The sequence below is a fragment of the Mustela nigripes genome, chromosome 11 (genome assembly GCF_022355385.1).
Source record: "Mustela nigripes isolate SB6536 chromosome 11, MUSNIG.SB6536, whole genome shotgun sequence".
Taxonomy (NCBI): Eukaryota; Metazoa; Chordata; class Mammalia; order Carnivora; family Mustelidae; genus Mustela; species Mustela nigripes.
This window is the reverse complement of record NC_081567.1, coordinates 14,917,827-14,934,658: the sequence shown is the minus strand read 5'-3', so window position 1 is coordinate 14,934,658 and position 16,832 is coordinate 14,917,827. Positions and strand designations below refer to the sequence as shown.

The window sequence follows — 16,832 nt, the reverse complement described above, 5'->3', positions numbered from 1 at the left end:
CTGCTCCCTCCCTAACCCCTGGCAACCACTAGCCTATTTTCTGTCTCTGTGGCTTTGCCTGTTCTAGATTGATACAATATGTGACCTTTTGTGTTTGGCTTATTCCACTGAGCACAATGCTTTTGAGGTTCAGCCACATTATAGCATGTGTCGTGCTTCATTCCTTTTTACGAATGAGTAATGTTCCACTGTAGGCACATGCCATGTTTTGTTTGCCGTCAGTTGGTGGACTTTGAATTGTCTCCACCTTTCGGCCGTTGTGACTAATGCTGCTTTGAACAAGTACTTGTACTTGCTTGAATACCTGTTTTCAGATCTTTGGAATCTGTACCTAGGAGTGGAATTGCTAGCTTGTATAGTGATTTTGTGTTTAACTTTTTGAGGAACCGCCAAATTGCTTTCCACAGGGGCTGCATCATTTTACCCACCAGTAGTGTACAAGGGTTCCAAAGTCTCCATATCCTTACCACCATTTATTATTTGACTTTTTTCTAATGTTATGGCCATGAAATCTTTTAAAAATATAATTTACTAAAATGCACGTTATTTAATTATTTTTTTTAAGTTCCTCCTACTTTACCGTACCCCAATTTTTTAAAATTTTGTCTGAACTGTGATGTATTTTACTGGGAAATTGGTTGAAAGCAGTGAGATCAAACAATTTGATCTCAGGACTCCCTTATACTTTAATAGTTATTGAGAACCCCAAGTATGTATTTATGTGTGTTATATCTTTGGTATTTACTGTACTAGAAATTAAAAATTGCAAAATTACTTATGTTATTTAAATCATTCACTTAAAAGTTATAGTAAACTCCATTATATGTTCACAAAATAGTTTTATAAAAAATAGCTTTCCCCAAACAAGCACACGTGCACACACATACAGTAGTGAATTGAACAGCATTGTTTCTCTTGCCACAGATCTCTTTAATGTCTGTTGAAATTGAAGACGGTTGGGTTCTCATATCAGCCCTTGCATTTCAGTCTGTTGCATTATTACATGTCACACCTGTAGCCTTTGGAAAACTTCCTTGGACACTTAGGAGGGAATGGGTGAAAGAGGCAAATAATGTCTTAGATTTATCCTCAGCAACCTACGAGAATTGGAAAACTATTGACTCGTATTTGTTTCTGGCAAAAATAGAAGTGTTTAGAAACTTTTGAGTGATTTCTCATTCATACCATAGGAAAGTGGTGCTTGTTGCTTATGCCCCCAAATACAAAATATTCAAGGACGTCATTATTTGGGTCATAAATGAACCTTTCTTAGAATCAAAGATGAAAGAAATTCTCTTCTGCGTAATCATCTCATTAATGTCTGAAGCAAAATGAACATCTATATAAATATTACTTTAAGAAAATATTTCCTTACATCACCCATTCATGATATAAACCCTCAACAAAGTAGGTCTAGAGGGAACATACCTCAGAGAAGTCGAAGCCACCTCTGAAAAGCCCACAGCTATTATCAGCCTCAGTGGGGAAAAACTTGAGGCTTTACAATAAGGAACACGACAGGGATGTCCACTCTCACCACCTTTTCAGCATAGTGCTGGAAGTCCCAGCCACAGCAATCAGACAAGAAAAAGGGGGAAAAAAAGGCGTCCGTATCAGAAAGGAAGAGGTAAAACTTCCACTATTTGCAGATGACATGATACTATATAGAGAAAACCTGAAAAATTTCAACAAAATCTGCTAGAAATGATACACAAATTCAGTAAAGTTGCAGGATACAAAATCAATGTACACAAATCTGTCACATTTCTATACACCAATAATGAAGCAGCAGAAAGAGCAATGAAAGAATCAGTCCCATTTACAGTTGTACCAAAAGTCAGATACATAGGAATAAACCTAACCAAAGAGGTGAATGACCTGTACTTTGAAAACTGCAAAACACTGATGAAAGAAATGAAAGAGAACACAAAGAGATGGAAATACATTCACTGCTTACGGACTGGAAGACTAAATATTGTTACAATGTCTATACTACCCAAAGCATTCTACAGATTTAATGCAGTCCCTGCCAAGATACCCAGAAATAGAACAGACAATCCTAGGGGCACCTGGGTGGCTCAGTCAGTTTAGCGTCCCAATGCTTGGTTTCAGCTCAGGTCATGATCTCAAGGTCGTGAAATTGAGCTCCCCATTGGGTTCCACGCTCAGCAGGGAATCTGGGAGTCTTTGTCCCTTTCCCCAACTTCCCTACTCGTGCTCACTCTCTCTCAAGTAAAAAATCTTTTTTAAAAAAATCCTAAAATTTGTATGGAACCACAAAAGACCCCAAATAGCTAAAGGAATCTTGAAAAAGAAAAAACAGGAGCTATCACAATTCCAGACTTGAAGTTACAATATGAAGCTGTAGTAACCAAAACAGTATGGTACTAGATTAGACACACAGATCAACAGAACAGAATAGAAAACCCAGAAATAAACCCACAATTACACGGTCAGTCTTTGACAAAGGAAGAAAGAACATAAAATGGGGGAAAGTCTCCTCGACAAATGGTGTTGGGAAAACTGGACAGCCACCTGCAAAAGAATGGAACTGGACCGCTTTGTTTTTCATTTTTTCCCCCCAAGATTTTATTTATTTATTTTCAGAAAGAGACACAGCGAGAGAGGGAACACAAGCAGGGGGAGTGGGAGAGGGAGAAGCAGGCTTCTCCCTGAAGCAGAGAGCCTGATGTGGGACTCGATCCCAGGACCCTGGGATCATGACCTGAGCCGAAGGCAGACGCTTAACAACTGAGCCACCCAGGCGCCCCAAAAGTGGACCACTTTCTAACACCTACATTAATAAAAATCAGTTCAAAATGGTTAAAGACCCAAATGTAAGACCTGAAACCATAACCTTAGAAGAGACCACATTAGCTGTAGATTATGTCTCCTGGGGCAAGGGAAATAAAAGCAAAAAATGAACTATTTGGCCTTCATCCAAATATAAAGCAAAGCAGTCAACAAAACTAAAAGGCAACCTACAGAAGGAGAGAAGATATTGCCAATTATGTATCCAAAGAATGGTTGGTGTCCAAAATAGATAATGAACTTGTAAAATTCAACAGTCACGGAACAAATAATCCAAGTAAAAACTGGGCGGAAGACATGAAAAGACATTTCTCCAAAGAAGGCATTCAGATGGCCAACAGTCACAGAGAGGGTGCTCAACATCATGGCTCATCAGGGAGATGCAGACCAGAACTACAATGAGACCTGTCAGAACGGCTAAAAAAAAAAACACGAGAAACAACTTTTGGTGAGGATGCGGGGAAAAGGGAACCCTCTTGCACTGCTGCTGGGAATGCAAACTGGTGTAGCCTCTGTGGAAAACAGTATGGAGGTTCCTCGAAAAGTTAAAAATAGACCTACCCTGGGGCCCCTCGGTGGCTCGCTAGGTTGAGCATCCGACTCTTGGTTTCAGCTCAGGTTATGATCCTGGGGTTGTGAGATCAAGCCCTGCACCTGGCTCTGCATTCAGCACATAGTCTGCTTCCTCTGCTTCTTCCCCCACTCACGGGAGTACACACTCTTTAAAAACAAATCTTAAAAATCTTTATGTTTAAAAAGATTTTATTTATTTTGAGCAGAGGGAAGGACAGAGGGAGAAACAGTCTCCTGGCTGAGCATGGACCTTGACATGGGGCTCAATCCCAGGACCCCAGGATCATGACCTGAGCTGAAGGCAGATACTTAACTGACTGAGCCACCTAGCACCCCTAAAAATCTTAAAAAAAAAAAAAAAAAAAAAAAAAAAAACTATTCTGTGATCCAGCAATCACACTACTGGGTATTTAGCCAAAGACTATGAAAACACAGGGTCTGGGTGGCTCAGTCAGTTAAGCGTCTGTCTTCGGCTCAGGTCATGATCTCAGAGGCCTGGGATTGGGCCCCACATCAGGCTCCCTGCTCACCAGGGAGCCTGCTTCTCCCTCTCTCTCAGTCAAATAAAATCTTTTTTAAAAAAGAACACAAAACACTAATTTAAAGGGATACATGCACCTCAATGTTTATAAGAGCATTATTTACAATAACCAAATTATTGAAATAGCCCAAACCATACATGACTAGATAAAGAAGATGTGGTATATATATACAATGGACTATTGCTCAGCCATAAAAAAGAATGAAATTTTGCCATTTATAACAACATGGATGGAACTAGAGAGTACAGTCTCAGCAGAATAAGTCAGAGGAAGACAACTACCAGATGATCTCACTCAAACATGGAATTTAAGAAGCAAAACATATGGGCAAAAGGGAGAAAGAGGGAGAAAAACAAGCCAAGACTCAGACTCTTAATTCTAAGGAGCAAACCGGTGGATACCGGAGCGGGCGGGTGAGTGAAGTGTAGGAGTAAAGAGTATGCTTACAATGAGCACTGCGTGATGTACAGAATTGTCGATCCCTGTGTTGTCCACCGGAAACCCGTATCCCATTGTGTGTTAACTATACTGGAATTTTAAAAAAACAAAAACAAAACAAAAAAAAACTTTAAAAAATGATCAACAAAAATCATCATTAAAAATTTTTTTCTTTTGGCTCAATTGGTTAATATCCCATTCCTTCCATAAATTACTTGGGGCAGCTCTGGGATAAGTAATATAATAGAATTGTGAGTATAGACAGAACAAGGAAAAAATGGTTAGAAGCTAAGATAGAGCCAGGAATAAAGTTAGTGTATAAAATATGTTTCATAGAGTATAGCTTTTTAGAAGTAGGGGAAACTACAGTATTTTCAAATGTCCCATCTTGAAAAACAATTCACTAAAGTTTTTAAATTACAGCACCCATAGGAGTTTTAAAGTATAGTGTCGTTTATGAAAATCTGTTTTTCGTCCCCTTTCCAAGGAAGATAATCTTACGTAAATCCAGTCTACCTCACTTGTGACTTGGCTTGCTGACAGTTTTAACATCAAGTTTATCAAAGTTTATTAAGTGTTATTACTTGTATTCATTGAGGAATTAAGTGATTGTTCTGTGTGGTTGTAAACGTTAGGATGGTAATTGTATTTTATAACTTTGAATGTGACCTAAGGGAAATAGTGCTGTGATCCAGGACACCCAAGATGTAACTTGGGTTTTGAAGTTGGGTTCCTGTAAGCCTCGCTAGCCCAGTATTTGATGCTAAGGGTGGAGAAGAGTGTGGGTTGATGAGGATCTAACAATGTACTTGGGGAGATGGAAGCACTCTCATGGTTTTGGAGTGTTCATTCGTTCGATGTTTAGGAAAGGTACTTAAATGGTCCTGTCACACCAGTGGGTAAGTATTCCAGAATTAGTCCACCAGGACAATTCAGGTGTTCCACTCATCAGAATTACAGAAGAGTTAAGATTTGTGCATTAAATGTATGTGAATTTTGCCTTAAAGAGTAACAAATTGATCTTCGAGTGGTAAGTTGGGTAGAGGTGGAAATAAAACAGGGAAGGTGCGGTTTGGGTTTCGCAGCTAGGCGACAGCTGCATGAGGTTATTACACTGTTCTGTTAACTTTGTGTATATACATTTAAAGCTCTCCACAGTGGTGGTGTTTGTTTGTTTATTTTGGGGCAGCAAAGCAAGGTTTATTGAGCAGTAGCAAAGTGATAATACAAAGCTCCCAAGGAGGGAGGGGACCCAAAGGGTTACCCCACAATGTTTTGTTTTGTTTAAGATTTTATTTATGTGACAGAGTGAGAGAGATCACAAGTAGGCAGAGAGGCAGGCAGAGGGGGAAGCAGGCCCCCACACAGCGGACAGCCCGACTTGGGGCCGATCCCAGAACCCCAAGATCATGACCCGAGCTGAAGGCAGAGAGGTTCAACCCACTGAGCCACCCAGGTGCCCCCACAGTGTTTTTTTAAAGTGACATTCTAGTCTACCATATTAGAAAAGCATAAGATACTAGAATTTAGAAATCACCCCTGGAACTAATAATACACTATATGTTAACTAAATTGAATTAAAATTTTTAAAAAATTCAAAAATCAAGAAATAGCCATGTAAGCATATTATTTAAAAATGTGGAATTAATGGGCACCTGGGTGACTCAGGTTAAGTGTCTGTCTTCGGCTCAGATCATGATCCCAGGGTCCTGGGATTGAGCCCCGCATCAGGCTCTCCGCTGAGTGAGGAGTCTGCTTCTCCCTCTCGATCTACCCCTCTCCTCCTGGTTGTGCTCTCTTTCTCTTGCTCTCTCTCTCAAATAACAAATAAAATCTTTTAAAAATGTGGAATTAAATAGGGAAAAAGGTTTAAAGAGCATAGTGGTTGTCTCTGGGGAGTCAGAACTGTGTGTAGAGAGGGCGGAAGCGTGGGAAGTCTATTTTGTAAGACTTTCGGTATTATTTGATTTTTAAACCGTATGCATGTATTACTTTGATAAAATGATACATTCTGTGGGTTTCTGCATTTTTTCAAGGAAAATACCAACATGATCCTGTGTAAATAATTAGACACAGACCAGTACTTGGAATATATAAAAATTCTGTTTGCCCGTGATGATTTGGGCCGCATGCTCAATTATTTCCATTGCCAAAGGTGGTGATTTACATTTGAATTACTACTTCAGATGAGCAGAGCTGAGAAGTCTGATTGCATAGTTTCTTCCTGTTGCTCTGGCCCTCCTGTAGTTTGTTTCTTACACAATAGTTAAGAGTGATCATAAATAAGCCTGTATTAGTCTCCTATTTAAAAGCCACCGAATGTCTTCCCATTGCAATTAGAATAAAATTCGGACTCTTTATCATGGCCTGCAAAAGGCCATAAGTGCTGTCAGTGATGGGGTGCCTCGTGCCCTTGCCGTTCTTCCCGCATCACTGTCAGCCTTGAGGCCTTCTCCCACACTTCTTGGACACGAGCAGCTCTTCCCTGCCACAAGGCCTCTGCACTTACCATTCCTCAAGAGACTGGCTGCCTTTCATCATACAGGATTTAATTCAAAACGTGGTTCCTGAAAAAGGCCGTCTCGGATCGTCGGCTAGAGTAGCTCCCTCCACCCTTCCCTTCCAGAGTGTGGTCCTCCGCCAGAAGCCCGAGCTGGGAGCGTTGGGTTTGGTTTGGAAATGCAGTCTTGGTGCTACCACAGACCTGCTAAAGGAAAACCTGGATTTTAATGAGACCCCAAGATGATTGTGTGCGTTTCTAAATTTTTAGAATTACCACTTCTGGTCTGGAATGACTCTGCCCTCACTTTTCCTGCAGGTCTGTTAGTAGTTTCATCCGTTTCTGAAGGAGACTTTGTCATTTGTTTCTGTGCGTCTCCTCCCCCAATGGAATCAAAGCCCCACAAGGGAATCACCTTCTCCGACTTGTTCACTCCGGTATCCCAGCACCTGGCCCGGGACCTGCACCTAGAATGCGCACAAGAATGTGCAGGTGGATGACTCTGGATGATAAAAATCCTCAGGGCTCTCACTTGCTTGTAAAATCAGGGTCGCTCTTCCCTCCCAATATCATTATGAAGCAGTTTCACCCTTTCTTGGACACTATTAAGCTCGTGTGACAAATAAAGAATTACTTACTTTTCCTTGTTTTCAGGTAGTTTGTATTCCAAAGCAAAGTTCAGGTTTCATTCAGTGCTTTGCTACGGACTTGAAACCATGACTGCTGTTTTCTTTCTTATTTTCGAAAAGCATTCTCGTTCAGAGTTAAAGTTATCTTCAAAGGTTTTCATCAAAAGTAAATGCTAGTTTGATATTTGAGTCAAATTTTATTAAATCAGAAATAATCTTTCTTAAAAACAGGAAAATAAGATTCTGAAAACATTAAGTGCAAAATTTGAAGTTAAACTGCAGATAAAAAGTGACAGAGCAAATTGTGTATCGGGTTTTTTAGTCTTGAGGTATGATTCTAGAAAGGACCCGTAGTTTCTGATACTGTTCTGTGTTTACAAATATGTTCCCAAGATATGTTTCCTGTTGCATATCCTGGTGAAATTTGTCAGGAAGCAACATTCAGTCCTCATACTTTGTGATTTTATTTATTCATTTATTTATTTACTTATTTGTGGGCAGAGAATTCCAAGCGGACTCTGTGCTGAGTGCGGAGCCCGATGCAGGGCTTGATCCCAAGACCCAGGAGATCATGACCTGAGCCAAAACCAAGAGTTGTGTGCTTAACCGACTGAGCCACCCAGGTGCCCCTGCGCTCCACATACTTTGAATGAAGAAATAAGGAAACTTAAGTCAGCAGCTTTCATTTCAGGGAGATTTTGCCCCCCTGCCCCTGGGGACATCTGGCAATGGCTGGAGACATTTCGCTTGTCCAGCTGGTGGCAGAATACTACTGGCACCTCGTGGGGAGAGCCCCGGGATGCTGCTGCTAACACCCAGTAATACACTGAACAGCCCCCAAGTGCAAAGAGTTCTTCAGCCCAAAATGTCAGTGGTGCTGCTGCGAAGGGACTGGCTTAAATTGATGGAGCCCTTCCTCTGCAAATACTAATGCCATCAGAAAAAACATACTTCCATCCTACCTTTTGGATAAGAGAATATGTAGAAATAGGCAACTTAGAGATTCAGATGGGTATATTGGCATGGCATTCTCAGACAATTTTACATTTTTTAAAATAGGAAGACTCAAAATGGGGTTACTGGTTTTCCTTATTTTACAGATGGGGTCGAGGATTTGGTCTTTTGGGTTCCATTTTTGGAAAGGATGGTGTATTAAACCAGCCAAACAGTGTCTTTGGACTTATATTTTATATACTACAGTTATTACTTGGTAAGTATTTATACAGCAATACAAAAATAAGTTTGTTTGTTATATTCCCTTTAGTACTTTGTGTCTTTGCCCTGAAATGTCTTTATATTAAATAAAAGCATGTTAATGATAGAACCGCTAGTTTGCAGCACACTTTTCTGCTGTGAAAATTTGGTTCCCCGAGACTTTGATGATGCTAACGCTGGATTTGGTATCTGTTGGTCTTTAATCAAGGACAGCAGCGTCCCATAATGTCCGGAAAAACCATCCTCATTCAGGGAACTTACTCTTCCAGTCTCCCGCAGAAACCTGTTTATTAGTTTATATACTGTGCAGATTCCTGAAAAATGTCACACCCCAAGAGAGCATCACTGCAAGCACAGACGTAACTCCTCACCTTCACACACCTGCTCTGTCCGTTGTCTTCTGCTCTTTCCACTTCACTGTACGTGAACGCTTCCATGCTGTTTCCTCGCTGGTGTTTGTTATTGTTGACATCAAGCTTTCAAGTTTCTTGTGTTCTAAGTAACACTGTGCTGATCAACTTTGTTTAAAGTGCCCCTCACACACACCTCCCTGTTTGAATTAGTTCTGCAAAATAAATTTCCAAACCTTGGGCGAATGAGCCAAAACACACAAAGTATTTAATGGACTTTAATACGTATTACCAAACTACTTTTCCCTCAATTGTCTGTCTTCATCCATCTTCATTTTTTACAAGTGCTTTCTATAAAATTTCTGATTTAATAGTTACAAATCCCCATCATTTTATTTTAATTTTTCTGGCATTGTCACTTTTGTTGTTGGGGTTCTGATAATAGTCCATTTTCATAGTTGTTACATTTTATCCATTCTTTGTCCTTTTTGTGTTAGTTTGGTGAATTTTGATTGTACAGTGTTTTATACTTTCAGAGTTAAATCCAGCCAATTTTGACCTTTGGTTTCCATCGTTAATATTTTACCCCATTACCTGCCACCTCTGCGGTGCTCTCCTGCCTAGTTGAGGTTGATTTCTTATGAGGGAAATTGTGAATCTAAATTTTTCTGAATACTTCTATCAGGTTTACCCAGTTCCATATCCTATAGAAATATAAAAATATGCACAAGGATATTCATAGCAGTATAAAATAGCAAAAGACTGGAAGTAGCTTAGCAAAATGTAATGGTTGAATAAATTAGGTTACACCTGTACTAGAAAATACTATGTAGCCATTAAAGGAAAAAGTAGGTCTTACATGAATATTCTGGGAAGATCAAGACATAGTTTGGTGAAAAAAGCAAATTGTAGTATAACAGATATGAGAGAAGTTCTATGTTTATATATATGCACAGGAATGCATATAAAAAGGGTCAGTGGTTGGGGGCCCAGGTGAGACTTTTATTTTTTATTCCATTTATTTGTTCATTTGGATTTCTAAAGAAGAATATAACGTATAGGCCAAAATTAAAATAGCATAAGAAACACTTTTGACTTTGTTAATTTTTGGAGATAGAGATAGAACAAATTTCCATTTGTCATATTTAATTTCTGAAGTTCCTTATATATATGTTTTATAGATCGTGTGTATCCTATGTGTTTTTTTCTGTTCACATTCTGTGTGTTCACACAAAGCATTTATAAAGTCAGGCACACGGAAGGCACACGCGGACTCCTCTAACACGATTTTCCAGAGCACGTCATCTTCACTCCCTTCTTCTAAGTTGTTTGAGATATAGCATTTCCAATCTAATTTTCCATAGGGAATACTTCCACGAGTCCGGAAGTACAAACATGTAAAATGCCGTGCAGTGAGAAGCCTGCCCGTGACCGGTGCCCCCCTGCCCACTCCGTAGCCTTTCAACCCCAGCTGGTAGCTGCGTGTTGTTGCTGTACTTCCTTGAGGCCTGTGCAAGAAGACACAAACCTATCATCTTCATTTTCTCCTCTCTCAGATGTAAAAGACAGATGCTGTACATAATGTTCTACATACTCCTTTTTCTTTTTTGCTCAACTAATTCATCGTGGTGGTATTTCCACACCAATCCATGAGTGTCTTTACTCTTCTTCCCAGCTGCAGAATGTTCCGCTGCTCAATGGGACCTTCATTATTTAGAGGCACAGCACGTTGTAAATTCCACTGGGAATTGTATCCCAAGCCACCAGCTTCATCACATCAGGACAGGTTGGGTACAAAATGGTATTTAACTAATAGCCAGTGTTTATGGAGCATTCGAAGTGCTTTATACCCTTTAGCTTTATACCCTTCATTTGGTCATTGGTTCATTCATTCATCAAGTAAGCTCTAGGCCCAACGTGGGGCTTGAGCTCACGACCTTGAGATCAAGAGTCCCACACTTTACTGGCTGAGCCAGCTGGGCGCCCGCCCAACAGCTCTTTTAATTCACACATCGGTATTAGGAGGTGAGAAAGTAAGTAACTTGTCCCTCATGTTGAAACCAACTCTCTTGGTAAAATTAAGGTGAGAGCATTAATTTTGGAGCTTTAAATAACTAGTAAAGGGCCAGACAGGAAAAACAGTGTAGGCTTTGCTGTCTGTTGAGCTACTCAGTCTGTCCTAAATGTTACATACGAGTGAGCGCGGCTCGGTTGGTCAGTCTGTAGGTGCAAGAGCGGGGGCCGGTCAGATTGGCCAGTCCCCAGCATCAGGAATCCGGCAGTACATTAGCCGTGAAGGGTCACACTCTAGCACGACCGGGCCTGGGGGCACGGCCGGTCTTTGTGGTCTGAGCCCACAGGCAGCTTCTGGTTAGCAGGCAGTGGGGATTTCAGCCCCTTCATTAGCCTCTTCCAGCCTCCTACCACTGATCATTTCTTCCTGTTTCTGTTCTCCTTGTCCATTAGTTGTTGGGAGGGATGGTAGCTTAATACACCGCTGTCTCTTCTGTCCCACGTTCCCACGACCGTTGGCTGCAGGAAATGACAGAACAGAACACATGAAGATGTCAGACAGCATCAGAGAGCCCCAGTTCAGTGCACAGAACCGCCTTTTTTCTTGGTCTGGTTTGACCCACATGTGACCAACTGGCCAAACATGGCTTGTTACCTCCTAGCCCAAGCCCTTCTGAAATGTTTATTACAAGTTTTTCCTTCTTTAGCAGCATATTGGTACAATCATCTTTGTATGGTTTTTGAAAAATCTGACCTAAACATTAACAGATTTTTTAAAAACTTTGACCTAAACATGGGAAGCCAGGTTTTAAGCGCCCACAGATGGAAAGCCTGCAGTGCCAAGGCCAGGGGCAGCGTGTTCTGCTTGGGAGAGAAGTTGTGGTCCTCACGTTCCTTTCTCCGTTAGGGGTCGCAGCGACGGGGCTGCCGATTTCACAGGTGAGCTTCGGGCAGACAGGGCTTAACTAAGGCCCGTTCACGGTCCAAGTAATGATAATTCGCCTAGAATGCTGACAAGTGAGAAACACTACGGCTGTAAGACTGGTGCTGTGTGCAGAGTCAGCCTGCAGAATCTCACCAGACCAGTCATTTTCGTTCCCCAATTCCATCACATGTTTCAGTAAAATCAGCATTCCAGCACTGCAGCAGGTCGCAGAAGCCTTGCTTTTGACTCCGAGACTTTCTCCGTCGTCAAGGCCTGACTGAGCCGTGTCTCTCCCCTTGCAGGCATGACCGCAAGCGCAGTGGCAGCTTTAGTCCTAATGACATCCTCCATCGTGTCCGTGGTGGGCTCCCTGTACCTGGCCTACATCCTGTACTTTGTGCTGAAGGAGTTCTGCCTCATCTGTGTCGTCACGTACGTGCTGAACTTCGTTCTTCTCATCATCAACTACAAGCGACTGGTCTACTTGAATGAGGCCTGGAAGCGGCAGCTGCAGCCTAAGCAGGACTGACCGCAGACAGACAAACTCCGAACTGGCCGCCGAGCCCCCTTTCCCATTAGGGTTCTTTTGCAGCAGTTTTGTTTTGTTTTGTTTTTTTAATTCTTCACAACAGACACTCTCCCTAAGAATCTCAAACTGATTTTTTAAAATCCTGTAAATTAGAAGGGGCCCTAGCTATTTTCTGTGTCAATCTTCATTTTGAATATGGATACAAAAAAAGAAAAGAAAAGAAAAAAGGATATGCCGAGCCAATCAAAGACAAGCTTTAACTTTACTTTGAAGATATTTCCGAAATAATAAAATATAGCCCTAGCCCCCTGCCCTTGATTGTAAAGTGAGCGACCATTGCTAGTAATTCTCTAACGTGTATAAATTCAATTTCAGGTATAACAAATGTGATCATGACATGAAAATATTTTAGAATAGATACTGTATTAAATATTGCCATGTTTACAATATGTAATATGTTTTTAGCCGATGGATTTAAACATGTAGATTCAACTAGAATCCATTTATGTGATATTTGTAAATAAAGGTAGAAATATTGGATCCATCCCTGCAGAACTTACTGTACAGTTTAGTTGAAGTGTAGCGATGAAGAATTGTCAGCCCAATGTTGACTGAAGAAATAGTGAAAATAGTAAGTCTGAACGGAGCATCTTGTGAGGAGTACTGACAGCAAAATCATAGGGTAGTTGGTTCCCTTTCATCTCCTTCCTTGGGAAGGAAGAAGCTAAATTTGGACATTCAAGTCAAGCTTGTGTCTAGTCATAAAACTGGATCAATTATAACCTTACAAAATGAGTCCTGTGACCAGACCTTCACATCCAAAGTCTTCAGGACACTAAAGATGGGGAAGTGGGTAGAATTCTTTGGAGAAAAGCTGGGAACATTGATATGGCATTTCTAGGTAAAGCCTCTTACGGTAGCTGAATTGTCCTGCAGAAGTTTTCCCTTCACATTGGTGCCAGCCAACCAAACAGTATTAGGACCTTGAAATAGAAGCCCCGTTGCTCCAGAGCAGGATCGCTCTTGGGTCACCCTGTGGTATTTCCCATTTCATCCTGCACTAATTGGATGTCTGACTTAATTGTTTTAGAGTCAGCATTAGATTGGTAAATCTTAGGGCTGACATGCTTCTCAGTTTGCTCCATTGGGAGTAGTGCAGGTAGAAACATCTGAAGGTGAAGTACACTAATGGTGTCACTGCTCTTTCTAGAAACTACGCAAATGCCTAGATTTTAAAGGTGATGCGAATAAACGCAAATGAAATTGGGACAGTATGCTTCTATGATTAACACCTTCTATCAGAATGTTAAAAGTGCCTTCTGTCTTAAACCTCAAACCAAATATGTTGTGTGTTGAACTTGGGCAGAAGTGTCCTTCCTTCCTCTTACCATGAAGTAGAAAACCTGCATTATTCTCTAGAAAGGTTCTGTATGATCATTTTATTCCTTAGATGGAGAAGTAGGAGCAGTGTTTTTGCTTCCAGTTAGTCTCATCGTTCTGTTAAAAACAGACCGGTAACTTTTGAGTGCTTTCATGAATGAGCCTTCTTTTTGAAGGGAGGGGACAGGTTCTGCTCTGTGACCCATAATATGTGGAGTCAGCAGCTGTTCAGCAGTTTCCGCCTAACTGTCCTAATTGATGCAGTGTATCTTTCTGGCCCAAGGCAGGTGTAACATCTGAATTGTAATGAACTTTCAACCAGTTTTACCCAGTTTTGTAAAAGCCGAACTCGGATTTCCAGGCTTGTGTTTTCCCATAAATGTGAATATTCCAATGCCTGTTTTATTATGTATGTATTGTTCTTGTTTCTGTAGTGAATGAACTCCAGAAAGCATTGAATTGGATGTCGGGTGTCTATGGAGAAACAAGTCCTAGCGCTGAAGACCTTGTCCAGTCATGATGTCCAGAGGTCATCTTTGTAGAGTGCTTCCAGTCCTGCCACACAGCTCACAGTCTGTCTTCTAAGCTAGAGTGGAAATGGTTAACAGTGAAGACTTCTGTGGTATATATAACACTGGTTGTCCTAAATAAGTTCCTCGTGTCCCAATTTAAAATGGTTTTTCATCATATTTTGTATCAATCAGCAGAGTATAGTTAAAGCTTGTCTTGATGCAGCATTCTTGCAAATGTCTTGAACTCTCATATGATAAAATGTAAAAATGTTCAGCCAGACCCTTCCAGGTTTTCCTTTGCTTTCCTAATAAGCCTTGGGGAAAACACCACTGTTTCAGTCGTACAAAAATTTCTGCGACGTTCCTGTGACCCCAGTAGAATTCATACCCCTTTTCTCACTGAGCGAGGACGGTGTGCTGCCTCAAATAACAGCATCGTAATGCCAGCATCTCTGTAAGCAACAGGACCCCGATGGAAGCATTTAGGCTCCTTTCTCCATCCTCTCTCCCACCCAAAGGAGAAAACACCATGCTATAAACTACAAGGCCTATTAGGACTATTTTAGACTCAATATTTAAAACACTGCAACATTACTAGCCACCAACACTGAAGAACAAATTTGGGCGGGTGGAGGGTGGGGATTGGATTTCTGGGCTTTGCAGTAATTCCACGCTTCTTGATTTAGGGAATCTGTCATAACAAATGAAGCCCCTTACTTACTTGGTAATCGTATCATTTGAAGAAATAAGAGAAACTGGGGTTAGATGACAAATTCTAGGCAATCTAGGTGGTTTGGAGGATTTCATTGTTTTTCACTGCAGCTAGGTGCTTTCCACGAAGGTAAACTGGTGAAATAACTCAGGTTTAACCAGCTGTGTGCCAGGAATTACTTCTACTTGATGTATGTCACCTCACTCTAAATCTGTTACTTTTAAAGATGTTGAAAGCATTGACTATTTTCATACAGAGATGAAGATCTGTCGTTTGGTACAAGAGATCTTTGGACCCTACTCAGTAGGATATAGGACCGAGACTCCAGTGAAATTAAAACCACTTCTTGGGTTTACTTTGCTTGTATTTCATTTATAAGATTATCAGAAGTGCAGTTATCTTCAGTGACTACTTGTGAACTGCGATTGGAACCAGCACTTGACATGAGTGAAAGGTGACAAATCTTGTCTTGAAAATTCGTGTTAGACAAATGCCAACAAGAAATCCACTATCATTTTTGGTAACCTATTTGGGAAGGAATACCTAACATGCAACCTTTGTCCTCCTGTATTTTCCCCCAACGTGCAAGCATTGGTGGAACATTTCTATTCAGACATTTTAGGCAGCACTTATGATTCCTAATCTGTGAGAACTCTCCCCTTCAATAAAATAGGAGGGGCAGGGGTGGGAATCCAGGCTACTTGGTTAATTTTTTTCCCCCACAAATGAGCCCAGAAAAGGTAAAATGTTTTGTTATAAAACTGTATTAAGCATGGCCTAAGTATTAGGTGTCTGATCTGTATAGTACGTTCCATCAAAAATATTTATTATTCATGCTTTAAGCTCCAGAACAAACACTCATTTAAAGTGGAGTTCACTGGGCAGACGTCCCCCTTTACTATAGATAGAAATATTCTTTATCAGAGATTTAGGACAGTTTTGCTAACTGGTTAAAAAAAAAAACATGTAAATATGTAAGAATGTTTATTTGTTGCACATAACTTTTTTGGTATAAAATAAATGTAGCCGTTACCCATGTTAGCTGTGCTGCCGTCCTTCTTATACTAGTGTTCTAGTCCAGACAAGGCGCTGGAACCCAGCTGGTCTTCCCATCAACACATCCTGAGGCTGACACTCTAACTTCCTTTCCACAGGTGTACTGACCTCTTTTTCCCTTAAATTATTTGTTATTTATGGAAGACACATGCAGAATTCTTAGTGATTCTGGTTACTGGAATCTGCGTGGGCTTGTGACGTAGGTGGCTGTCAGGAATGAATGAAAAAGGAGGTACTGCCCGGAGGCGAGGAAGCCCGCAGACGGCGCAGATGAGCTCTGGCCACGGCTGTGCATTGGCTCCCCCTGAAGGCGCCCCTCCGTCTCCCCGAAAGGCAACATCTGCAAGGACGAATCTGTTTAAAATGCGGTTCGGCTGGATTTTACTGAATACGACAAAGGACCTGAGGACTTAGGATATGGAACTTACCCCTAACCTGGAAAACATTTAAGTGTGTCTGTTACGTTTCATTTTTTTAATGTTTCAAGAAGAGAATTCTGTCATTCCCAGACGTTACATGTAACCTGGAACTTGCGACCTTCAAGGAACTGAATGAGGTTCCGTGGTCCCAGGAAACGCGGGACCCCGAGAATCCCTAACTTCCTGTCTGAACCTACCACGCTCACGTTCCTTGAAAGTGGTCTGAAG

General features: G+C 41.1%; 1 protein-coding gene and 1 long non-coding RNA gene across 4 annotated transcripts in view; one reads left to right on the top strand and one right to left on the bottom strand.

Annotated features, from left to right (window-relative positions):
* The window catches only part of VKORC1L1 (vitamin K epoxide reductase complex subunit 1 like 1), a 69,175-nt gene extending 53,005 nt beyond the window's left edge, over positions 1–16,170 (top strand). Inside the window, exons 2-4 of one of the 2 annotated variants that reach the window (XM_059414777.1) lie at positions 8,594–8,703; positions 12,299–12,428; positions 14,340–16,170. In XM_059414777.1, coding sequence (XP_059270760.1) covers positions 8,594–8,703; positions 12,299–12,428; positions 14,340–14,346 — 247 coding nt within the window. In that variant the 3' untranslated portion in view covers positions 14,347–16,170. Of the gene's footprint in view, positions 1–8,593; positions 8,704–12,298; positions 13,070–14,339 lie in introns of those variants that run through there. The other variant, XM_059414776.1, reaches the window with a different exon arrangement.
* LOC132026664 (uncharacterized) lies at positions 2,141–11,766 on the bottom strand. 2 transcript variants are annotated; one of them, XR_009406966.1, is made up of 3 exons: positions 9,080–11,766; positions 6,874–7,071; positions 2,141–4,454 (listed from the first exon to the last, which is right to left on the bottom strand). It is a non-coding gene; the product is annotated as an uncharacterized LOC132026664 (long non-coding RNA). The 2 variants fall into 2 exon arrangements; XR_009406967.1 differs by having other exon boundaries at positions 6,874–7,068.
* Positions 16,171–16,832: the final 662 nt, after the last annotated feature.